We start from the raw sequence: 26068 nt of genomic DNA, 5'->3' as shown, positions 1-26068 counted from the left end.
CACACCAGACCAAGGGTCAGTAAACTACCACCAAGGGGTAAATCTGTCACCTGACCAACATCTTGACTGGAAAATTTTCTTATTTTCTGACCTACAGAAATTATAAATGTTTATTGTCTTAAGCTGCTAAATTTTGGAGACATTTGTTATCAGCAATGAAGAATTTACACAACAGACGTTTCAGATAAGCAGGACTTCTATGCATGAAGGATTGTGAGGGCAGAGAGAACAGCTACAAAGAGGTTTTAAAAAAATAAGATAGGGAGTGGAGGTGATTAGGCACGTGACTGGAAATGCTTGCTCTCTAAGGACAGGAAACACATTGTAGGATTGTGAAACACACAAATGCCAGAGTGGCTGCTGCCTGCTCCCTGATGCGGCCGTTTGTATGGGAGATGGGAGCAGGGTTCCATTATGCAGGGGTGCCCTATAGCAATATGAAGGTCCCAGCACATTTATGTGCTTCCCCTTCCCCTTCCCTCCCTCCTTCCTTCCTTCCTTCCTTCCTTCCTTCCTTCCTTCCTTCCTTCCTTCCTTCCTTCCTTCCTTCCTTCCTTCCTTCCTTCCGTCCGTCCGTCCTTCGGTCCTTCCTTCCTTCCTTCTTTCCGACAGGAGATAGAACTTTATTGTGGAAAAGCTGAGTTCGCAAAAGACTGAAACAGCAACAATGTTTAGCCTAGCCCATCTATTTACAGTACATAGGGGTTGGGGTTTCCCATACACATATGTATTGCTCTCCCCTAGCCTAGATTTATCCCCATCAGCAACTTTCATTTCTTTCCATTGTCCACAAAAGACACAACTCTTCAGGTGATAACCTATCATGTAAACCTTGGCATTCTTTGTCACCCAGGCTGGAGTGCAGTAGCACAATCTCGGCTCACTGCAACCTCTGCCTCCAGGTTCAAGCGATCCTCCTGTCTCAGTCTCCCGAATAGAATAGCTGGGACTACAGGCGCCCACCACCATGCCTGGCTAATTTTTGTATTTTTTGTAGAGATGGGGTTGCACCATTTTGCCTGGGCTGGTTTGAACCCATGGGCTCAAGTGATCCGCCCACCTCAGCCTCCCAAAGTGCTGGGATGAGAGACATGAGCCACCGCACCCGGCCTTTCTTCCCCATCTACAGCTCCTACAGAGCACTCTGGGGTCTGACTGCTCAGTGGAGGAGGCTTCCGCCGGTGTTGTGGGGGGCACCTTGGGCATTGACTCAGGTAGGGGCCACTGTCTTGTCAGAGATGACCCTGATAGAGCTGAGGAAGGTGAGACAGTTCTCTCTCTGGTGACTGTTTTCAGTTGTACCATGGGTCCCAGGGGTCGCCTGAGATCAGGGTAGGGGCTGGCAGAAGAGCACTCACAGTCCCATGAGAGGTACTGAAGTCAAGGTCCCAGGTTTCAATCTGGGGCATGTGGTACCTGAGGAGACCATGATCCCTGGCTTCCTGGATGGCCCGTGTCAATCTCATGTGCTGCTTTATGCAGATTCCTGTGTATGGAGCATGGAAGATGATAACCATGGACAAACTCTTCCAAGAGCACAACATGCAACTTGTGATCTCGGCAGATGGGGCAGGGATTCCCAGCAATTTTATTCCCGCAAATCTATGTATTTCGAGTCCACTGTAGGGGTATACCACCTTGTGATTGCCGTGGTAGTCAGCCCAGATACGGCAAGAACCTATCCCTCCTGGTATTCTTCTGATTCCAGGTATTTCCAGGGTTCATTCTTATAAGGGGAAATGGGAACTGGGGACAAAGAATCCTTCTCAGAGGGAGCTTTGGTGCCAAGAGTCTAGAGGGGAACCTGAACTCCCTGGGCACCTCGGAAGAGAGAAAGGTTAGGAAGTCGCCTCTGCAGGGGGTTTAATGTGGACGCCGCCATCTTGATGTAGCCCAGCGCAGGAATTTCTTGGTTTCTTGAACCAAGAAACCAAGGTGAGGGTGCGGTGTTGAGAGCAAGTGAGTCTACTATGGGACCTTCTGTGGCTGGGACAAAGTCACTCTTCCACCTCTGAGAGGGCTAAAGGGTGGATGTAAGAGATGGAAAAAAAAAAAAAAATCTCAGGAATTTCTCAGCAATAGCAAAAGCCTAGGGAAGACTAAAATAATAGTGTGTTCAGGAAGCCATGACCAAGCTGAGAATGAACACACGTTCACCAGCTTCATGCATCAGACATTGATGCCTTGAGGATGCCAAGGGTTAAGATCTGGCCAGCTACACCTTACAAATGAGACTGCATCCTCTAAAGGGCCTTCTGCAAATGGCCAGAGGGAAGCTGCCCTTCCCCAAATGTCATGGCCGTTGAGGGAGGGGAATAATTAAAGACTGAACAATACAAGGGAGTATGTGAATGAAAGATGGTTTTTTCATTCTATTGCATATGCCATTGCAAATTCTTCATGAAAATATGTTGAGTATTGTATTAGAGTACAATCAGGACATAGAAACCACAGAGTAATTTGTACAAGTAAAGTTTAAAGAATGATTGATTACAACATGGTTTTACTTCCTAAGTGGTACAGAAAACTCTAAAGAATATGGGAATAGAAGAGACAGGGGAAAGACACCATCCTTAGTGCTAAGGCAGAGCACCCAAAGAAGGACCATATTTGTCCCCTAGGGCTGAGACTCAGACTTTCTAGACAGCGTGCAGTTGTGGCTCATTGTTATTTCAATAAATATTTACTAGATTAGATTAAAGTTACCCTTATCCCACAATAAGGCTGTTGAAAATATTAACAAAATTTGAAAAATCACTGATGGCTAGAACAATGATGGAAAATAATCTATTTAACATGCCAAAAGCCAAAACCTAAAAGACAAAAATAAATTTCAGTGCTGAATATTCCAAAAGATTGTCTGGCTTAAATTGGAAGTTGGAAGACCTATAACCTGATGACAATTAAAAGAAGTACAGTACTTGCTGGATTTTTGTAGCAACTGAAAAATGGAATATAATCCTAATAGATCAGAGTGTATTATACAAGAGTATTTGTATTTCTTACTTAATAAGAAATTGGAATCAGATAGAATTAGGATGGAAATATGCATTTGTGTAGGAATATCATATAAGGCAATTTATAGTGTGAAATAAATAAAAGCATTTGAAAGGGTATGAATAGGATACCCATTAATGATATCATAACAAAAAAATAATACTCAGGTAAAAAGAGCTCTTATCTCAAGGTAGTTGCTCTCCTTGGCTGGGGTACAGATCTTTAACTCTGAGTTTGAAAATTTGCTGTTACTACAGACTTCTGCATTTTCAGAGCAACATTTAAAATCCTTGGCTCAGCACTGATTTTTGATCTTGGCTGATACCCTCCCGGTTTATAGCACTCCCCCAGTGTACCGCCTACCAAAGCTACATGGAACTGACCATGATTGCTGAATATATCTTATTTTCTCATATACTTCCATGTCTTTTAACACAAAATTTATTTCATGACAATCACTCTTCCTTAACTACAGTATCTGGCTAATTCAGCTTATATTCCTTCCTTACTGGAAAACTTTCAGTGGTTCTCAATCACCATCATTGCCACCACAGGTACAGTTACATTTCCTACACCTCCCACGCCACCCTGTGTTTTCTTAACACCCCAAGTTTACTCTGGTTCAACATTTATATATTTTATTGTTACTTTGGTTTATTTATATGTCTCCCCACTCCGTAAGGAGAACTATTCCTTTCATCTTTGTATTTCTAGTGGCTGATACAGTTTCTGGTCAGGAATAAGCACTGATCAAAATTTTATTTATTAAACACATGAATGATTTTTCTATACATATCTGATCTATTGTTCCAGGAAATAATATAGTAGTCCCCTATTATCCACAGGAGATACATTCCAAGATCTTCTGTGGATTCCTAAAACCACAAATAGTACTAAACCATATATATATACACACACATACATATATATACACACACTACTCTTTTTCCTATACATACATATATATGATAAAGTTTAATTTATGTTAGGCAGAGTAAGAGATTAACAACAGTAACTAAAAATAAAAATAGAACAATTCTAACAATATACCACAATAATAGTTATATGAATATGGTCTTTCTCTCTCTCTCTCAAAACATCTTATTGTACTGTAGACTCACCTATTTTTGGAGCATTGCTGACCATGGGTAACAAACTGCAGAAAACAAAACCATGGATAAGGGAAACTACTGCATTAAGAATATTAAGAGCCTTATAAAAACAATTGTCTGTCATCTTCTCTTCTGTTTTCTCATCCTGTCTCTATATCTTATGTTTCTTCATTTATTCCTCTCAGAGGTAACTGAACCATCTTACCACTTGTTACATTGATCCCTTGATGTAGTATGCGCTTATAAATTATAATATTAAAGATGGAAATGAATAAGGGTAGAAATGAAGTCCCCGGGCTCATTAAAATATTTGGTTGTCTAAAACTCTAAACTTAAACTATGTTAATATCTATAGGTGATAGAAATCATTGTCACATGTAAAAGTAATCATCCTCTAGTTTCCAGTGGAAGGATTTCTCTAAAGAGACGTTTAAGGACTATATCCCCACTCATGGCATCCCAAATGAGGAACAACTCATCTGACTGTGAATCTAGGGAGTCAGGGGGTAGGGAGCAAATTATATTCAGATCAACCCATTGCTTTTTCTCTCTTCTAATTTGTCTTCCTGCAGGAAAAAGGATATAGTCTCTAATCTGACTTTCATCAGTAATGAAGATCATTTTTATTTTTAAATTTGATCTGCCTACTATGTCTAATGCTCCTTTGATTCCAAACTCAAATAGGAACAACACCAAAAAACAGTATGAGTTACTATCCACTCCCTAAACCTGCAACAGTAACACAAGAGTGCTATTTCCTCCAATAACTGTTCACTCCCATCCATGACACGTAAGATACCTATGTGCAACCCAGAAGGGGGCTACAATAGAGATACTGTTAGGGATGATTATGTATGATCAGCCAAAGTGCTAGCTTGACCTCTACCTTAAATAAAACGTAAAGATATACCTTGTTTTTTAAAGTTAATTATTCACAACCTTTAAAATTATTCACCATTGTTTGCATGCTATTACTAATAACAAATAATTTGAAAGCTTTAAAGATGGTACACCAGTATATCATGATCCTAGGAAGAAAAGTATGTCTTAGAGAATCCCATAGCACATTAGGCCAGCCAGAAAAAGTTTCCATTCTAAAAAAGAATTCTATAAAGGTCTCAAACAAACTGTCAAACTTGCTTGGAAGACAACACCATTAATTTTCTTTGAAAAGTTCAATGATTCTCCACCTATAATTCCTAATGCCTTGATTTAACCCAAAGATTTGTGTTCATCCAGCTGAATATAAGTAGTGTTTCCTTTACATGTTACACATGCTATCCATGCACTAGAAATAGAGTAATAAACATGAGGCTATTATTAGAATGATACAAAGTTCTGACAGTGTTAACCAATTGTTCTTACTGTTCAAATGCCATCATGCAGATAATTTTCACATCATTAATTACAGTGATTGTCAAGAAATGCCAGAAGTGGCATTTTTTAATGAAAAATATGGTTTTAGGAAATAATACCTTGTTTAATAGGATTATATAAATGTCTGATTAGTGAATGAATACACATTTATCATGTAAGAAACTGTTATTTGGATTCCATATTAGTGCAATTGTCAAAACAGCCAGTGTTGTAATAACACGTGATGTTCTATAAAATAGATCACAATATGTTACTATGGAAATCATGCCTCTGGCTTGAATAATATCATTGATAGTTTTAAGTTTAATTTTTCTATTGCATTAAGCTGTATGGAAAATAGGGTGACCCTAATTCACAACTTCAGAAATAACTCAACCAGTGGTACTGTCATTTCAAAATCATTTTCAATATTTTTATAACTCCTCTCTTTCTCTGTCACAAAAGTTTAAGTTTCAGGACACCTGGATCATGCTGATATTTGGAAGAAAATAAACATTCTAGTAGCAGGTTTTTAGGATACTTTGCCAACATGGCAGATGTAGACAGATGTTCATTTCCCTTTGCAATCTGCATCATGAAGTTCAGAGTTTCCATTAACTTTAAACAAGACTTGGAATACTGAAGAGAAATGTAGGGCCAAGAGAAAGGGATGGACATAAGAAGCTAAATTCCAGTCATATGAATTAGGTGCAAAATGAAACCCAGTATAATGCATACAAAATAAAACTCTGTGCGATGCTGGAGTTTTAAAGTCAATTAAAATGTTAAAACAAGGCATCTTCCTAACCATTTTAAGGAAGGTTACGGAATTTCAGTGTTTCGACATAGCTTTATACAGTTCTCTAACTAATTAAGCATGGTTAAAGTCGAATTTGGAAAACTGTGTATTAAATGAAGAGAACAAAATAGAAACTTGAATTGGAATTGCTGTTCCGAGGTTTCTTAAACTAGTGTGTAGCTAAACATGGCTAGAAGCAAAAATCAGAGAAGACAGAGCTGGAATAATGTAAAAATTTCTGTTTTTTCATTCTGTCTTTAGGGAAACTGTATCTAAAACATCTGAGTAAATGTTTTTTTAAGTCAATGAATTCTAATAATTTGATTTCTATAAGCTTCTTTAAAATCTTCATAAAAGTTACAAAGGCAAAGATAGGCTTGATGGCTTGTTTATATCCTTCCTCTTTCAAATGTTTATGTTGCTGTGTTCTATCTCTGTGGAAATAGCAATGTGTGTATTAAATTACACTATTTGCTTGAGTGTCAGTACTCCACTTCCAGATTTAATAGTTCTTTAACCTGAGAATTAAAAAACTTGAATTCATTATAATAGAAATAGCTGATAAATTTTCTATAATATTTACAATTAGAGAAAACTAGATCTATTTATTATGTCTTCCAGTATTTATAAATTAAAATGGTATAATTCTCAGATTATTTTAATAACTTTTAATTACTTTAAACCAGTGGTCCCCAACTTTTTTGGCACGAGGGACCAGTTTCATGGAAAACAGTTTTTCCATGGACCAAGGATGGGGTGGTGAGGAGGGATGATTTTGGCATGATTCAAGTGCATTATATTTATTATTAGATTCTCATGAGGGCGCAACCTAGATCCCTCGCATGCACAGTTCATAATAGGATTCGTGCTCCTATGAGAATCTAATGCCGCTGCTGAACTGACAGGGGCTCAGGGGGTAATGTTGCCGGCCTGCTGCTCACCTCCTGCTATGTGGCCCTGTTCCTAACAGGTCATGGACCAGTACCTGTCCACAGCCTGGGGACTGGGGACCCCTGCCTTAAACAATATGTCATGAACATTTTCCATTTATTGATATGTGAACTAAGATATCAGTTTATTGCTATCACAGCCTATAATTTATTTAACAATGTACCAGGATTCTGTTATGCCATATACTATAATCTACTGAAACACTGGTGAACATCTGAATCATTTTCAATATTTTGATATTACAAATAGTATAGGTATAGAAATCTTGTGTGTCCACTTATGACTATTCACTTGAGAAAAACTTCCTAAAGTAGGTTTGCTAAGTCAAATGTTATGTTAAAAGGAAAGATTTTCCATAGATTTTAACAAATTATTGTACATGAAAAGTTGTACTAATGAACTCACACAGACACTTCAGCAGTTTATAAAAGTTCCAGCTTCCCCACATTCCCATCAATTCTTGATGGGGTCATTTTTTTTCATCTTTGAGAATTTGATAAGCATTAGTATTTATCAGATATTAAGCGTCTCATTTTTATTGTATTTCTTTGATTCCTAGTGAAATTTGTAATTCTCTCTCTGTTTGAAACACTCTGTGCCAGACAAAGGAAACCACAACAGCATTTATCCTCAATGTCAAAGAACTTAACTAATGTGTCATTTCTCCGAATACTTATTTCTATTACCAAACCCTTAAACTCACTGTATGGGTATTGATCCTCTGTTGTGTAGATTTCAAAACCATCCCTGAGTAAACTGTAAGTAAGCCAGTGAGCATTTGGAGAATCAGGTGGACTCCAGGAGAGATTGATAGCAGAAGAACTTTGAACTTGTCCTCTGGGCGGAGGTTGCTGGAATGGAGCTAAATTACAATGAAGAGAGCATTTATTAGCAAAGCAATCAATAAACAGAAAAGCAAACTGAAGTAAGATATCCAGCAAAGAGGCCTTTCTCATTCAGGATTACTTTATCAAGAAGACATGTGGTTTACCAAGACATTAATAAACAAAGGGTTCATGAGTTCTCTAAAACAAAGCTTTTTATCCAAAAGCATAAAAACAACTTTTTAGGTCAAAGCATCTGGCATAAATATAGATGGGGGTAAAAAACCACAATAGTTTACATTAAGCATTTCTTTCTTTGCCTTTTTTTTTTTTTTTTTTTGAGAAACCATCCAAGGATGTATAACATATATTTTTTTTACACAGTTAATTTAAAGTTGACATAAGTTCCACTGAAACTTGAAATTTAAGTAGCATAATCTTTGGATTTTTGAGCGGAAGCTTTCCATTCCATTAAGCACAATGCTTTATCTTGCTTCAGAGAGCATAGTGTAAAAGAAAGAATAATATTTGGTGATATAAATAGCTATGGATGTTAAATAATCTAAATATTATCAAGAAACAATTCGAATATACTATATGAATGTACCATCATCTGTTAGAGGTGTTTTTAAGATGTGATACGATTGCTTATCAGGCACATAAAAAATAAGAACATTCATCTAACTACTTAAGTGACGTTTTCCATAATACAAATATATACCATGAAAACACTGTATTCTGTCACTGTAAATTTTCCTTAGTCTCCCTGCTTTTGAGAGTGAGTTTTCTTCTTTTCTTCCCCAGAATACACAAACGTAAAGGAGAAAAACAACAGCTAAATATTTTTAAGGATAATCAACCACCAGTTTATGTACTACTTTCTAGTTTAAACAAGATGCACAATCCCCCATCCATTTAAAGAAGCACAACTTAATCAAACATTCTCATTAAATAAGATGTCAAGGGTACAGGTTGCTGTGTTACCTTACTTTTAAACCATTAATATTTTTGTTTTAAGAAATATGTAAATATAGTGTACAGAAAAGAATCCATTAATTAATATTTTTATATGAAATATCTACAGTCATTAGAAGCCTCACTAAAAGAAAGCACACTTAAAAAAAGTAACTTGGGGAGAGCTTTCAAAAGGGTGGGAAGTACTTTCAAAAGGGTGGGCAAAAGAGATGGTGCAGTACTCTCAGGTATGGAAACTGCAGAGCTTTTTCGCTATTTATGTCAGGGTTTCTCAAGCCAACCCTGAACCCTGGGTCTAATGATTCACTGGGAAGACTCAAGGACTCATCATATAGTCCTACTCATGGCTAAAATTTATTACAATGAAAGGTTACAGAATTCATCAACAAAGGGAAAAGGCATATCAATGAAGTCCAGGGGAAACCAAGCACAAGCCTCTAAGAATTCTCTTCCAGTAGAGATAGAACAGGCCTAATTCCCCCAGCAATGCATTATGAAAATGTGTGTAATGTGTTGCCAGTCAGGGAAGCTCCTTAGAAACTCATTGCACAGGGTTTTTATTGGGGGCTGTTCATATGAGCAGCCTCTGTCTGGCATTTACCCAAATTTAAGACCCCCACAAGGAAAGCAGGTGTTAAGCCTAAACCATACTTTGTACAAATGTTTAAGTGCAGTGGTCCTCTCTTATCAGTTCTGGGGATAATGTGGATCCAGATGCCAGCCAAAGGCCAGCTTTGTAAGCAGGTCTTTCTAAAAATAAGCAGTCAGGCTTGCTATGTTAACTCTTCTCTGCACACTGTCTCTAGCTTAAATGGGGACAGAACTCAGGGACAGAAAGGACTGTATGAAGAGCATCACCTGACAGGAGCTATGACCACTCATGGAGGGATGCAGTTAGCTTGAGGCTGCTTCTACGTGGACACAGGGAGTGGGGAATTAAATATTTGACTTCCTTTTCCACCTGCCCTCCAGATGTTTGGTGGGTCCCTCCTAGCAGCTGAAATCAACTAACTAAAAGCCAGAGGGCAATGGAGGCTGCTGATGCAAACCACATACAATCTTGGAGGACAGAGCAAAGTGGAAAAGTAGAGAACAGTAAAATGAAGTTATTCTGCAAACTAGGCAAAGACTTCCACCTCAGAGCTATTGCTAATTCACCAGGACCCATGAGTGATGAACTCTTGTTTAACAGATATAATATATGAACTCTGTCTAAAAGATATAATATAATCAAATTGTTACGGATTTCAAGAGCACTTTGATTTTTATACACCACACACACACACACACACACACACACACACACACACACACACACACACATGTTTTTGTCCATGGTTCCTGGCTCATAACTTCCACAGCCCTTGTTAGTTCCTTGGTGACTAACACAGTAAGCATGTCTTTTGTTGAAGTATTGGTGTTTTGTCCAGGGGTCCTGAAGCAGCTTCAGAACAATTTAAAAGCAATACGGGTGAAGGACAGTCTTCTGTTACAATACTGGGGAGCTTTAGGCTTCAGAAGTAGGACTCAGAAAATAGGGTCTATCTCTGTTCTGTTCTGCTTCTACCTGTTCCTTTTTCTCCCCAAGGCAGGCCACAGAAACTAAAAATATACTCTAATCTTCCTCCACCTTTCTGTCTTAGAGCCAGCCATAAGGAAATTCTCTGAACTACCTTGTCTGATTTTGGGTTATGAGACCCTCATTTTTGAAGGGGTCTTGTCCCATACCCTGGAGGAATGAATGCTGCAGAGAGAGGCCAAGAAGACTCTGAATAGGCAGCTTTGCTGGGTTTCCCCACTCAGTAGAATAGTATGAAATCATACTCCCTTTTTCTTTAAATCACATTTCTACATATCTGTCCATGTGTTGAAGGCCAAAAGAATGAGGGTCATGATCAACTCAGTATACCACTGGAGGCTATATGAGTAAACAGCAAGTTCCCATGAAAGCAGGATGTTGGCAAACTGACAAACTGTATCTCCACCCAGAAGGAATGCTGAGGGCAGTCACAACACAGGCACGATTAGGCAAATCTGAAGCCTGTTAGTAATAATATGAACCTGTGATCAATCAAGCAGCTGACCAAACATTACCTCCTCCCCCCTGCTCTTTCTACCCAATAAATACAAAGGGCTGTGGAAGCTCAGGCAGCTGCCCTTGCTCACGAGAAGCAGGGATCCCCTTCTTCCCATGTTACCCTTCCTTTGAAATACTTTTGTTTATAGTTTTCATTTCTGTATTCATCCCCCTTAGTTCAGTCTTGTAATGATGGTCTCAAGTAGTAACAGTAGTAACTGTCGTAGTGATGGTCTCAAGTGGTAATTGTGGTAGTCTGCCACATCCATGCTTCAGTCATGCTTATCCAATGAAGTTGCTATAAAGGGTCGAGGCACGCAGATCATGAGGTCAGAAGATCGAGACCATCCTGGCCAACAAGGTGAAACCCCAACTGTACTAAAAATACAAAAATTAGCCAGGCATCATGGCATGCACCTGTAATCCCAGCTACTCAGGAGGCTGAGGCAGGAGAATCGCTTGAACCTGGGAGTCAGATGTTGTAGTGACCCAAGATCGCCACTGCACTCCAGCCTGGCAACAGAGAGAGACTCTGTCTCAAAAAAAAAAAAAAAAAAAAAAAAAGGGTCCAAGAGGCCATGGTTGTGGGGCAGGGGGACGGTGGAGGTACAGGGAGAGCTCCAGGTAGTTAAACGCGTGCAAGTTCCTGGAAGGTGGGACACCTAGGGAGAACATGGAAGCTCTGCTCCCCTTTCCACGTGTCTTGTCCTATGCATTGCTTCATCTGTATCCTTTGTAATATCCTGTATCATAAATTAGTAAAAATAAGTGTTTCCTGAGCTCTGTGAGCTGATCTGCCAAATTAATTGAACCCAAGGAGGGAGTCACAGCCACCCCAATCTATAGCCAGAGGGTTACAAGCACAGGCAAAATAACCTGGAGCTTGTGAGTGGTGTTAGAAGTTGTGGGCAGCCTTGGGAACTGAGCCCTCACCTGTGGAATCTGCCACTACTTCCAGGTATATAGTGCAAGAGTTGAACTGGGTTGCAGGATATTAATGCTGCAGAATTGCTTGTTCACCAAAGTAGTCTATGTTGATAGTGGTGTGAGAACAGAGGGGGGGAAAAGTTGTTTTATTCTACACAGCACTGAATGTAAAATATATAAAATTCCATGTATTATGAATAGGCTTCCTAAAGACAAAGTCTGATCCTAAGGCAGACAATATTTATATCATATGTTTTAAAATATTCAAACTAGATATATGCTCATTGCTCTCCTTTTGTCTTTTTCTTCTTTGGAATTTGCATTGTTCTATTAACATTCCAACAGTCTATATGCCTATTTAGACATAGGAAAAGAGTAGCAACAATCTCATAATGACACATGAGAAAAGAATTATTTCCGAATAGCACCTTACATTTTTGAATTCATGGATTTTGCATATTTGATATGGTCACGTTGATCGGTTGAACACTGACAATGCATTTGACCCTTTCAGTGGATTTTAATTTAGGGTTTGAAATCCTGTTGTTCTTGGTGGAGCCACAAATATCATAAACTGCCTCATTTATGGCACTCTCAAACAACCTTGCAATTCATGGCAATTTAACATTTTTTAGTGAATATTAGTGATTTCATCTAAAACTCTGCATGCTATCAGGAACACAACAGATTTCAGAGTTAGAGCAATCAAAACTGACCTTCAGATGATTTTCTAAGGCAGCAAAATGCTTTGGGGATGAATGAAAATGAAAGAGAGAGAGATGTTTCACTCCCATGTCAAAGGGTGTAGAAAATGATTTGCATTACATGAAAATTTCCTTGGCAACAAAAGTTCTTCACACACATAGGCTCTTTCCAAACATTTAAGCTGATTACTTGCTATGACCATGTCAACCACAATCTTGTCTGACTCCACAGCATAAATAAATAGTACCTCTTTGGTATTTAAATTGAAATTTTCTTAAACCAGAAGGTTTAGATGACTTACCAACACTTTTGAGAATATTATTACATCTTGGGCATGAGAAAACTTGACCCTTTATGTGCTTGAAGTAGAATTCCTAGAAAATGTTCACATATTCATTCAATCAAAATTGCCAAGAATGCTATTTGCATATGCCAGACTCCCTTTTATGGAATGAGAGTATAATACTGTGACTAGATCCATCTCTTTGGGAACCACGAGCTTGAATCTCCAGCTTTGGAACTTTGGTAGTTGTATTATTATCGTCAAATATTGATTGGACGCTCTGAGCCTTTTCTCATTTATATTAGGAGAACGATAATGTCTCCCTGTCAAGGTTATTTTGAAGATAAGGGGTGTGTGTGTATGTATGCACATATGTATGTAGGGGTGTGTGTGTGTATGTGTGTATAAAGTAGTTGCTCAATAAATATCACCTTTATTTCCTCTACCCTCCAGTAGGTTGGAAGGCATCCTTGATTCTTACATCCCAAGAATTATAAATGGCTTATTTGGCAATAAATGCGCACAGATAATATATACTAATGGGAAAATTACTTCTATCTTAGTATCCTAATAGAAAAGTGATCACACACGGATCCTGCATGAAACTCATGAGACACTGGAGAGCACATGGCTAAGCATGAAAGGAACAGTGAATAGAAATAACATTGCAGAATTATACTATAGGTTTCCTGGAAACACACAGAAAACAGATAATGTACAAATCTTCATCTCCTTGGTTAAATTTTTATGCATTATAAGTGAAATTGCTTTCTTAATTTCTTTTTCAGATCATTCATTGCTGGCATTTAGAAACACAACTAATTTTGTGTGTTGATTTTGTAACATAGAACATTGCTGAATTTGTTTACTAGCTCTAGTAGCTTTCTTGTGAATTCATTTGGATTTTCCACATATAGAATCATATCATCTACAAGTAAAGAACATCAACTTTCTAATTTGGGAGACTTTTGCTTACTTTTTCTTGATTACCTGCTCTGGCTAATAAGTGGACATTTTTGTATTATGTCCGATCTTAGATCTCAGTCTTTCATTTTTGAATATGATGTTAGCTATAGGGTCAACTGCATTTTTGCAGAGATGCTTGGGTAATTCAATGGGGAAAGGATAGCAATTTCAACAAATGTTAATGGAACATTTGGATATCTATGTGTCAAAAAATAAAAGTGAAATAAAAAGCTTAGATGCTTAACTCATACCATGTATAAAACTCATTCAAATTATTTCATGGATCTAAATGTAAAAGTTTAAGTATAAAACTTTAAAATAATAAAGGAGAATTTTTTTTTTTTACATTGAGTTAGCCCAAAATTTCTGAGATAGGACACAAAAACATGACCCATAAAGGAAAATCTTAGTAAATTGACTTCATGAAAGGTAAAAGCTTTTGCTCTTTAAAGTATACCATTAAGAAAATGAAAACCAAATCCACAGAATGGGACGACTATTTGCAAGTTTTATCCCAAATTAATAAGGAATTCTTTAACTCAGTAAGAGGACTAACAACTCAACTAAAATACAGGCACAATATTTGAAAGATACTTTGCCAAAAATCACATGAATGACAATACACATGAAAAGATGTTCAACATTAGTCACCAGGAAAAATGCAAACTAAAACCACAACGAGATACTACTACACACTCACTGAATGGCTATAATGAAATAGAGTCAATGCCAAATGTTGCTGAGGCCGTAGAGTAACTGGACCTCTTAAAATTGCTAATGTAAATGTAAAACGATACAGCCGTGTTGGAAAATAATTTGGCAGTTCCTTAAAACATTAAAAATATATTCAGTATACAAACCAGCCTTTTTATTCTCAGGATGTAAAGAGATATAAAGACGAATGTCCACACAGACACTTGTAACCATATGTTCATGGATGCATTATTCATAATAGACCAATACTGAGAACAATCTATGCATCAGCTGATCAATGGATAAACAAAATATAGTATATCCAGAAAATACTACTCAGTAATTAAAAGAATCTACTGAGACATGCAACCATGTGATTGAACCTCAAAAACATTTTGTTAAGAGAAAGAAGCTAGATACAAAAGCCTATACATTGTAAAACGGCTAAATGTTGTATACTTTCATTTATATAAAACTTCTGGGAAAGACAAAATTATCTCATCAAAGACCCTATAACTAGTTTTTTGGGGCTAGAGGTAGGAGTCGTGATTGCCTGGAAATAGGCACAAAGGAACTTTTTTGAAATGACATAAGTGTTCTACAATTGGATTATAATAATGCTTGCACAGGCCGGGCGCGGTGGCTCAAGCCTGTAATCCCAGCACTTTGGGAGGCCGAGGCGGGCGGATCACAAGGTCAGGAGATCGAGACCACAGTGAAACCCCGTCTCTACTAAAAATACAAAAAAAAATTAGCCGGGCGCGGTGGCGGGCGCCTGTAGTCCTAGCTACTCAGGAGGCTGAGGCAGGAGAATGGCGTGAACCCAGGAGGCGGAGCTTGCAGTGAGCCGAGATCGCGCCACTGCACTCCAGCCTGGGCAACAGCGTGAGACTCCGTCTCAAAAAAAAAAAAAAAAAAAAAAAAAAAAAAAAAAAAATAATAATAATAATAATGCTTGCACAAGTATAAATTTACTAAAATCCATCAAACCATATACTTGAAGTGGTTAAATGTATAATATGTAAATTATACTTTAATAAAGCTGTTAGTAAAAGGAGAGCTAGAAGAGACTCTCTGGTAAGGAGAGATAAAGAAAAATGTGGATATAAAGATGAATAAATAACAATGAGAATAGTGTCAAGAAGACAAACACTATTAAACAATAAGTGGCTAACTGTATACTTGTGTGTGTGTATGTGTATAATTTTAGTTAAGTTCATAGAAGGTTGAACTAACTGTAATATCATTCACTAAGAAAGAATACAGAAAATGGGAATATTTAATTTATGTTAATTCCTGTTTTGCTTCCTCTCAAGAAGCATGGCTATCATTTTGAAAGTATGAAACCAATATTTAAAGGAAAGAAGTGAATCACTCAGTATGGAAATTGACTATAAGAAAAGGTCTAACTACTTTATTTTAATTCAATCCTCTTGCATTTTGGAAATTAAATCCTAGGATTCCTACCTTGATAGCCCGCCAAAAAAACACAAAAAAACAAAAAACAAATCACAGATGATATTACTAAACTATTGCTAGTGGCCCCTAGAAGATATAATGAGGGTTATAATCCTGCAGTTCCCAAACTGTGTAGTGAGGTACCATGAGAAATTTTAATTTTAAATGAAAGCACTTCTTGACATCTGTGGGATACAGAGAAAAATACTAGCCAGAGGTAGTTCACTGTGTCAACAATAGATAGCACTACGTTCCTTTCAATCTCATCATATCTTTGTGAAGCCAGTTGTTCTGGCTGCTTCTGCTAGGATCCAACACAAGGACCATGTGATTATCAAGCTGGAACAGGAGAGAAGGCTGGCACCCTTCATCCTCATGCCAAAATTTACATTTTTCTGCTCCCCTCCTATTATCAGTGTCCGTCACTCTAGCTATGTTTTGACCCCCTTTGAAGACAGGCATGTTGTCTCATTTGTTTCTAATAAATTGCCTCTGCTGATGCTGAGCTTCTAACTTTACACAGTGTTTTTGAAAATTTTGTTAAAAACCTAGGAGCGAAACCAACGCCTGGCTCGGAGCAGCAGCCTCTGAGGTGTCCCTGGCCAGTGTCCTTCCACCTGTCCACAACTATGGGGAACATCTTCGCCAACCTCTTCAAGGGCCTTCTTGGCAAAAAAGAAATGCGCATTCTCATGGTGGGCCTGGATGCTGCGGGGAAGACCACGATCCTGTACAAGCTTAAGCTGGGTGAGATCGTGACCACCATTCCCACCATAGGCTTCAACGTGGAAACCGTGGAGTACAAGAACATCAGCTTCACTGTGTGGGATGTGGGTGGCCAGGACAAGATCCGGCCCCTGTGGCGCCACTACTTCCAGAACACACAAGGCCTGATCTTGGTGGTGGACAGCAATGACAGAGAGCGCGTGAACGAGGCCCGTGAGGAGCTCATGAGAATGCTGGCCGAGGACGAGCTCCGGGATGCTGTCGTCCTGGTGTTCGCCAACAAGCAGAACCTCCCCAAAGCCATGAATGCAGCTGAGATCACAGACAAGCTGGGGCTGCACTTCCTACGCCACAGGAACTGGTACATTCCGGCCACCTGCGCCACCAGCGGTGATGGGCTCTATGAAGGACTGCACTGGCTGTCCAATCAGCTCCGGAACCAGAAGTGAATGTGACCCCACTCCCTCTCACTCCTTTTGCCCTCTGCTTTACTCTCATGTGGCAAACGTGCGGCTCGTGGTATGAGTGCCAGAAGCTGCCTCCGTGGTTTGGTCACCGTGTGCATCGCACCGTGCTGTAAATGTGGCAGACGCAGCCTGCAGCCAGGCTTTTTATTTAATGTAAATAGTTCTTGTTTCCAATGAGGCAGTTTCTGGTACTCCTATGCAATATCACTCAGCTTTTTTTATTTTAAAAAGAAAACTCAACTCACTACTCAGTGCTGAGAGGGGATGTAGGCCCATGGGTACCTGGCCTCCAGGAGTCGCTGTGTTGGGAGAGCCGGGCATACCCTTGGCTTTAGAGCTGTGTTGAAATCCATTTTGATGGTTGGTTTTTAACCCAAACTCAGTGCATTTTTAAAAATAGTTAAGAATCCAAGTCAAGAACACTTGAACACACAGAAGGGAGACCCCACCTAGCATAGATTTGCAGTTTTGGCCTGGATGCCGGTCACCAGCCCAGCTGTTCCCCTCAGGAACATGTGGTGGTGCAGCAGACCGCGATCAATTCTGCATGGTCATAGTAGAGATCCCCACAACTCGCTTGTCCTTGGGTCACCCTGCATTCCATAGCCATGTGCTTGTCCCTGTGCTCCCATGGTTCCCAGGGGCCAGGCTGGGAGCCCACAGCCACCCCACTCTCCCGCAGGCCGCCCCACCCACCTTCAGGCAGCCTATGGGAGGCAGGGCCCCATCTGTCCCTCGGTCACCTTGTGGCCAGAGTAGGTCCGTCGTCCCCAACCCTCGTGCTCGCTCAGACACTTTGGCAGGATGTCTGGGGCCTCACCAGCAGGAGCGGTGCAAGCTGGGCAGGCGGTCCACCTAGACCCACAGCCCCTTGGGAGCACCCCACCTCTGTGTGTGATGTAGCTTTCTCTCCCTCAGCCTGCAAGGGTCTGATTTGCCATCGAAAAAGACAACTTTTACTTCTTTCTTTTGTATTTTGATAAACACTGAAGAAGCTGGAGCTGTTAAATTTATCTTGGGGAAACCTCAGAACTGGTCTATTTGGTGTCATGGAACCTCTTACTGCTTTCAATACACGATTAGTAATCAACTGTTTTGTATACTTGTTTTCAGTTTTCATTTCAACAAACAAGCACTGTAATTATAGCTATTAGAATAAAATCTCAACTATTAAAAAATAAAAAAATTAAAAAAAATAAAAACCTAAAACAGATGCAGAAACAACCACAAACAGTTGAAAGACTGTGCTCAGTATGATGTATCATGATTTTAAAGAGATCAAAAACCAAAAGGAATATGTCCAGCGAAGAATCATTAGGAATGTGAAAGTTTTTAAAAATTCTGACAAATCAGAAACACTTGGAAAAAATGTCCAGTTAATAAAATATAAAAGTAAATGTCTACCACTACTAAGAATTGTAGGCTAGCTTTCCAGTGACATGACTATCCAGTTTTGCCTGAGAGATAATTCCCAGACTGTGTCTCAAATGCAAGAAAGAATAGGTAGCAAAAAGTAAAGCAGGTGCCAATATTTTCACAAAATTAGTGGCAGAATCAGTCAGAAATCACTAAGATTAGATATCATAATTTCATAAATGATGATCTACAACTCATATCCAAAAGGAATATGCTAGAATTTTTGTTGCATACAAAGCAATCAATTGTATTGCTAATCAATATATGACACATCATAATTAAGTGGCCAATGAAGTCCAGATTTGTGTTTAGACTGTATTTATACATGAAAGGAATTACGATAGTTCCTTCCCGAAAGAAGCATAAATACCTAGCTTTACTTATTCTGAAATCCAGAGGGACTGATGAAATGTGGGATGCTGAAGAGAAGCTACACAGGTACAAAATATCAATACATCTTCTTAATCACTAGCTACGTCCTGCTTTCCATTACCTCAAAATCTAGTACAGTTGTTTTGGAGTCCAATATTCCATTACTTATCTCTCTCCCTCTCCCCTTAAATGTAGATAGCAGAGTTCCAGACATGCTGGTTTTTGATGATCTGTCATGACTTGTGGCGTTTCCTATCATTGTGACTCATGACAGTCTCAGGACACCCCAAGGAGAATATGCATAGCACAATATGTTGTAGAGGGCTCCTACCACATGTTCCCAGCAGGCATTTCTTAGGAATTCTGGAAAAGGTAAGGATGTATGATCTTGAAGTAAATATAGGAAAACGGTCAATATGTTAGGAAATTGTAGAACTGCAGGTGACCTTGTGAGGTCAATGCAAGGAACTGAAAAGTGATGTTGAGAAGTCAAAAGATACTTACATGTAATCTTTGGCTTTAAGGAATTAAAAATATAAATGTGAGAGATATTTAAACGAGTGTAACTTAAAGTAGAAAGAAATATCAATTATAGGGTGAGTAATATGCTGTGGTGGATGATACTAATTATTGTAATATCAATAAACAACTAATGATATAATAGTGCCCATAAACTTTGGGGGATGGAAGAATATCAAACTTATAATAAACAAGAATACACCCTTTATTTGTTAAAAACAAACAAACAACAAACAAACAAACAAAAAACTTACATGGAAATGTCTTTGTGTGGGTGACCAACTATTTTGGTTTAACCAGTACTGTCCTGATTTTACCACTGAAAGTCCTGTGTCCTGGGGAAACCTTTGGTCTGGGAAAACCTAGGACTTTAATCACCTCATTGTTGATTTCATTCCAAAAAACCATTGTAAATTTGCCACTGTGAACATAATTGTATTATCATTTCCAATTGTCTAACCAAGGAAAAGCACACATATTTCACTGAATGTATTTTTTTTTTCCATTTCTTACCTACATTCTTCACATTGTACTAAGTCTTTCTGATGAGTTCTAAATGGAGAAATAAAACAATGAGATGCAGTCTCCTGTAAGATGCTGCTTCACAAACCAGCACTGAGCCAGAGTTCACTTACTTTTGCTGCAACCCAATAGATTGTTGACATCCAAGTGGCTTGCACTGGGAACACAAGCATCACACTTTGAGCCAGTGACAAATTGTTTACAGAAACACTGGCCTGTGACCAAGTGGCAGGTTTCATTCAAGGCTCCTGAGAGATGACAATTACAAGGCTGACATCTGAAAACAAGACAAATAAACCATCAAAGAGAATAGTGTTTTGATTAATAATTCATAGTATAAGTTACACCTACCCATAAGCATTGTAGAGTAAGATGGTTTATTTTAGCCAACAAATTGAAAAGAATCTTGAGCTAAACAAATATAGAATCAACATAAAATAAAGGAAAATAGAAAAGATGTTTATAAAACTACTGCTCCTGGTAAAACCTGTATAAAGCTTCCTCTTTATAAACTAACTAATAGCAAAAAATATATTATATTGTTTTTTAAAATCCCACAGTATATCTTGTAGATTAGTTTGAATCCATTTGTTCAATTAGGAATACTGTAAATTTTGCTTTTACAAAAGCAGTTTTCCTGTCAGCTAAAAATTTAGATTAGGTACCCATAAAATTATCTTTTCAAGTGACTATCCAATTGCAAAATAGAAAACCAGGGGTAAATCATTGCTCTCCCTAAAAATCTTAAAATTCTATAGTTAGTTCTATGAAGACTAAATTTCACTAAGAAAGTTGCTTGAGGAAGACAGGTTCAAATATTGTTGATGCCTTAATACGGGTTATATTTCATCTTCTATTTTATGAACTAAACTTATCTATCCACAATGGTTGGAGAATACAGTATTATTCTGATTTATGAAAAGATGCAAATGATGTGAACATAATAAGATAACTTTACTGCAGCTTAAATTTCTTGGATCCAAAGTTGCCTGTAAAAATACCAGTAGTGGCATTTTGCCACAATAGAAAATAAAATTTGTTCCCTCACAGTGAATTATTCAAACATGTAGCTTATGCCAATGGCACTGATTAGGATAAGCAATGTTAGTGCCATGAGGTATTAGAGAAGCAAAACAGCAGATGTAAGAAGACCACTCACCATTAAAAAGGTACTCTCCTTGTGGTATGTTTAAAATGTCAAAAGGATTCACCTATATGTTCTAATAAAGATGCTGAATGGACGGAGTTACTTTTCCCCACTGCAATTTTTACAGTGTGATCTCTTGAGTAATCATTCAACACCCTTAAAAAGGCTGATAAAAGCTAAGACTGCCAAATAAGCTGCAAATTTGTTTTATGGACTAATATCCCCTTGGGAATAAATAAAGTACAGTTTTTCTTGAAAACCACTGTACTGTAGTTTGCCCTTTTTATGGTCATGATAAAAGGACATTTTCCCCCTTCAAACAACTGTATTAGGTCTTTTATCTATACACATTATATCAGAATTTCATTTCATATAGATGTTTTGTTTAGGTTAAGTTTTAGAGCTGAGAAAAGTATGTATTATAATTAAAATGGAATTATAGATGCAAAAAATTTGATTTGCTCTTAATTTCATTATATGCTGTTATGTAGAGTCTATTGTTTATAGGCTTTTAATATAATTTTAGTGAGCATAAACAATAAGAGAAAAGCTTCTCTCAATGTGTGTGTGTGTGTGTGTTTGTGTATATATGTATAACTGCACCACTCATGTGTGTCTCTTGAGTATTTCAGTTTTTATTACCATTCACTCCTGAGACAATCACACTTATTTTACAAATAATACATTTAGAATAATAGCTTCCAGTGTATAACATAATTCCGTTCTTTGGTGTAGTTCTATTTTTTTCCATCCAAAGCATGCAGTGTTTTGAGCAATTAAATGTGTCTGTTCTTGATTTCATAGTCTCTTTTCCAAGCCATTGTTATAGTCAACTTATCTGACTTGTTATAATCGCTTGACTTCAGTAAGAATTTTTCCTAAATGAAGTTCATGGGAGAAGACTTTTCTGAACATTGTAGTTTGTTTTTACCCCAAAGGACACTGGGGATAATTTTGTAATTAAGGATTAAGTAAAATGATTCCTTTAGATTTCTCAGCCACTCAACTATAATTTTAAACATTTCCAAGACTCTTTAGCAAATAAGCTACAAGTTTGATGTCATTTTATAAGTTATCCCTCCTCAAGAGTACCTCCTAAATGAAATATATTTCACATTTATTGAAACAAAATTATACATAATAAAGGAAAAGACATTTTAAGCTTAGAAAGAGAAACACCAAACTAAGATGAATTGCAATATTGATTTTGCCAGGATAAATGGTTTTTGTAATATTAATATAAAGAAACCTTTATTACACTGACTCTCTTGGTACAGCCAGAGCTTCTCCCGCAATCTGTTTAAAATCTTCATTTTTCATCCTTATGGGAAAACCTCTCTTGCTAAATGGATTTCATAAAGAGTAATCTGTCAAGATTTATATAGATAAACAACTTATGATGTTTATTGACCAGTTCATTATGGTAAACAAAACAGAAGTAAAGCATCGCTAATCTCTGCCAGCCGTTTGCTATGATAGTACTCTTTGGACCCTTACATAACTCAGTATTTACTGGTTACAATGGGAAAGAAGTTGGCCTCTGTCTCCTAAATCACAAATTTATATACTTTCCTTTCCTAGGAGTTTCTTCCAGTTGTGGAAACAGTGAGAGAAAGTGTTATCCTAATGATTACTGTTGAAGAAACCTAACTATTAATGAAAGGAATATGTTTCAGTAATGCACGTCATTGTCAGAAAATTCATCATCTGAGGGAGAACTACTGTAGGAGGCCCAGAGATATATCCCAAGATATATAGGTCACTTTATTGACATTTCTCTTTGTACACCCCTCCTCTGTCTGGGTCCTCAGCTCATGGGTACTATCAAATTGATTTAAATATTGATTGACATAAATAACATTCATTGAGGGCCAGCTATGTTCCAGGACTGGAATAAACATCAAGGATATAGAGATGAATCATATAGAATTGCCCCCGTCCTCAAGGAGCTCACAATCTCGTATGCAAGATAAAATGGAAAGAGCATTAATAAAGATGTATCCAGACTCTAAAGGTCCAGAAATGGGGCAACTCACCTAGTCTGGTAGCAGAAGAAGGGATGGGAAGGGTAATTTTAAGTAAGAGTCTTGGAGGAGATGCTTGGGCTAAATGTTAAAAGATGAGTAGAAATAAGCCAGGTAAGTCGGGGAGGGGCAAAAATAGAGAAAAAAATAAAAAGTAAAACAAGGTATGAAATTTCAAGCAGCTCAGTACTCTTGGATGTAAATTCAGAATGGGAAATGGTGATAGGTAAACCTGGAAAGGTGAGCAGAAGTAAGATCATGCTACCTTGGGGCAGTGGCAAGGAGCAATGGAAATGAGCAGGATAGACCTGAGAAATGTTAAGTAAAATTGGTAGAATGGGATGCCGAATTGAAAAGAGAAGGGAGGATAGGTATAGAGTTACTCCTGGTCTCCTAACTTGTTGACAGGGATGATGAGACATCATTCAACATAAAGAATGAAGGAGAAAGAGAACTCCAATTGCTAAGGGATTTTAGATAAGGATTATTAATAAACAAAACAGAAAGAGACTTCAAGGCAAATTGGCAAAATTGGGCCGAGTTTTTTTGTTTGTTTCTTTTTGTTTTTTTTTCCATCAGTGCCTAACACAAAGACTAGCACACAGTAAGGATTAGCTAAATATTGTCGGATACAGGAATTGATTGTGAATAAAGCACCAGGGAAGCTTTAGACTTAGGATAGGACACCAGAGATTAATCCAAACATGGTTTGTAGCTCCAATAACAGGTTAGCTCTTTTGAGCCCCTTTTTATTGGCTTAACTCTGTCCCCCTGGCTAACCTCACTCCCAGGGAATGGACAGCTTTCTTTAAGAGCTGGTCTCTGTTCAGATTCTCTTAGACCAGTGTTCTCAGTTCACAGAATTCGGTGAGTGCTACAGTGCCCTCTAGGGGAGTTTGGTTTTCCCCGATTAACAGTGGAGTTGTGGTTTCATTGAGCTTCTTAGTTTCCCTTTAGTTACAGCCTATTAACAACATCTTTATTCTCTTGGAGGTGGAATTAGAATTATAGGAGAGGGATTTGAGGCTTGAGCATCCATGTTGTGTGAGCTGAAAGCCATACTTACATGACTTATTGAACAAGGAAATACGTGTGTCTCATCTGAAAGGGAGAAGTTAACAGTGTGCAAACCCACCCTTTTTGGTGAATTTCCCATGCACAAATAGAGAAACTCATAAGAGCTGGACCAGGGGCAGTGACTCCCTTGCATCCAGGCAATAGTGACAGCTAAGTCCAGGCAGCTTGCTTAGCAAGGTTCTGATCTGAGAACACTATCTCTTTCTCCTTTGTTGACACTCCACAAATTTATGCAAATACCTAAAGAACTGTAAGATATGATAGCAGAATCAATTTTTTAAAGTGCTCTCAGAAAGAAGAGAGATTTCACTTATTCTCTATGGTCTCAGAAGGCAGAAATAAGACTAGGCAAGAAAGTCAAGAGACTGCAACTTTTTGGTCAATATAAATAATATATTTCTATTTGTTGCAGAATTACAGTTGTTTGAAATAAACATGAGCTACTTCATGAGATAGTGGGGTCCTTTTAGTTCCATGTTTTGGAGCAGAAGCTGAATGGCCATTCACCAGTTATTCTGAAAAGGTGATTTATGCAGAGAAATGTATAGGGTAGAGTTTAACCAAAATTACTTTTAAGGTTCTTTCCCAGTCTATAAAGTTATGATTCTATTATGCTTAGTGAGAATAAGTAATTTGCCCAAGGTGACAGTAAATCTAGTTACAAGGTCAGCAATCTTTATCTATAAAGGATGAGATAGTAAATATTTTAGGCTTTGCAGGCCATGTGAACTCTATTGTAACTCACCTCCGCTGCTGCTGCTGTAGTGCTAAAGTAACCACAGAAAATATGTAAAGAATTAACATTGTTGTGCTCCAATAAAACTCTATTTACATAAACATGTGGCAGACCCCCAGGCTATAGATTGCTACACTCTGGCAGAGCAGGTCATATTATGCTCACCCCAACAATATCCAGGTTCTAATCCCCCAAACTTGTGAATGTTACCTTACTTGGTAAAAGGAATTTGCAGATCTGGTTAAGGATTTTGAGATGGGGAGATTATCCTGGATTATCTAACAATGCCCAATGTAATCTAGGGTCCTTATAAAGGAAGGCAGGAGGGTAAAAGTCAGAGAGAAAACATGTAAGGACATAAGCAGAGGTCCAAGGAAACACTGCTCTGCTGGCTTTGAAAATGAAGGAAGGAGCCATGAGCTAAAGAATGTGTGCAGGGCACAGTGACTCACGCCTGTAATCCCATCACTTTGGGAGGCCGAGGTGGGAATTCAAAACCAAACTAGCCTGACCAACATGGAGAAACACTATCTCTACTAAAAATACAAAATTAGCTGGGGGTGGTGGTGCGTGCTTATAATCACAGCTACTCGGGGGGCTGAGGCAGGAGAATCATTTGAACCCAGGAGGCAGAGGCTGTAGTGAGCAGAGATTGCACCATTGCACTCCAGCCTGGGCAACAAGAGCAAAACTCCATCTCAAAAAAAAAAAAAGAAAAGAAGGAAAGAAAAAAAAGAAAGGAAGAAAGGAAGAAGGAAGAAAGGAAGGAAGGAAGGAAGGAAGGAAGGAAGGAAGGAAGGAAGGAAGGAAGGAAGAAAGAAAGAAAGAAAGAAAGAAAGAAAGAAAGAAAGAAAGAAAGAAAGAAAGAAAGAAAGAAAGAAAGAAAGAAAGAAAGAAAGAGCAGGTGGTCTCTAAAAGCTGGGAAAATCAAGGAAATGG

The 26068-nt window shown here is 38.2% G+C and overlaps 2 protein-coding genes and 1 pseudogene across 3 annotated transcripts in view; 1 reads left to right on the top strand and 2 right to left on the bottom strand.

Annotated features, from left to right (window-relative positions):
• The window catches only part of USH2A (usherin), an 801896-nt gene that overhangs the window by 572417 nt on the left and 203411 nt on the right, over positions 1–26068 (bottom strand). For both annotated transcript variants that reach the window (XM_050780510.1, XM_050780502.1), the window contains 2 exons: positions 20259–20422; positions 7919–8077 (listed from right to left, as the gene is read on the bottom strand). In XM_050780510.1, coding sequence (XP_050636467.1) covers positions 7919–8077; positions 20259–20422 — 323 coding nt within the window. The remainder of the gene's footprint in view (positions 1–7918; positions 8078–20258; positions 20423–26068) is intronic.
• On the bottom strand, positions 119–1882 carry LOC126951420 (28S ribosomal protein S18b, mitochondrial-like; annotated as a pseudogene).
• On the top strand, positions 16672–17531 carry LOC126948578 (ADP-ribosylation factor 1-like). The gene has a single exon (XM_050780550.1). The coding sequence runs from the start codon at positions 16753–16755 to the stop codon at positions 17296–17298; it is 546 nt and encodes a 181-aa protein (XP_050636507.1). The 5' UTR covers positions 16672–16752; the 3' UTR covers positions 17299–17531.

This window comes from Macaca thibetana, chromosome 1 (genome assembly GCF_024542745.1).
Source record: "Macaca thibetana thibetana isolate TM-01 chromosome 1, ASM2454274v1, whole genome shotgun sequence".
NCBI classification, from domain to species: Eukaryota; Metazoa; Chordata; class Mammalia; order Primates; family Cercopithecidae; genus Macaca; species Macaca thibetana.
The sequence above is the reverse complement of the archived record's forward strand: the minus strand, read 5'-3'. Positions and strand labels throughout refer to the sequence as shown.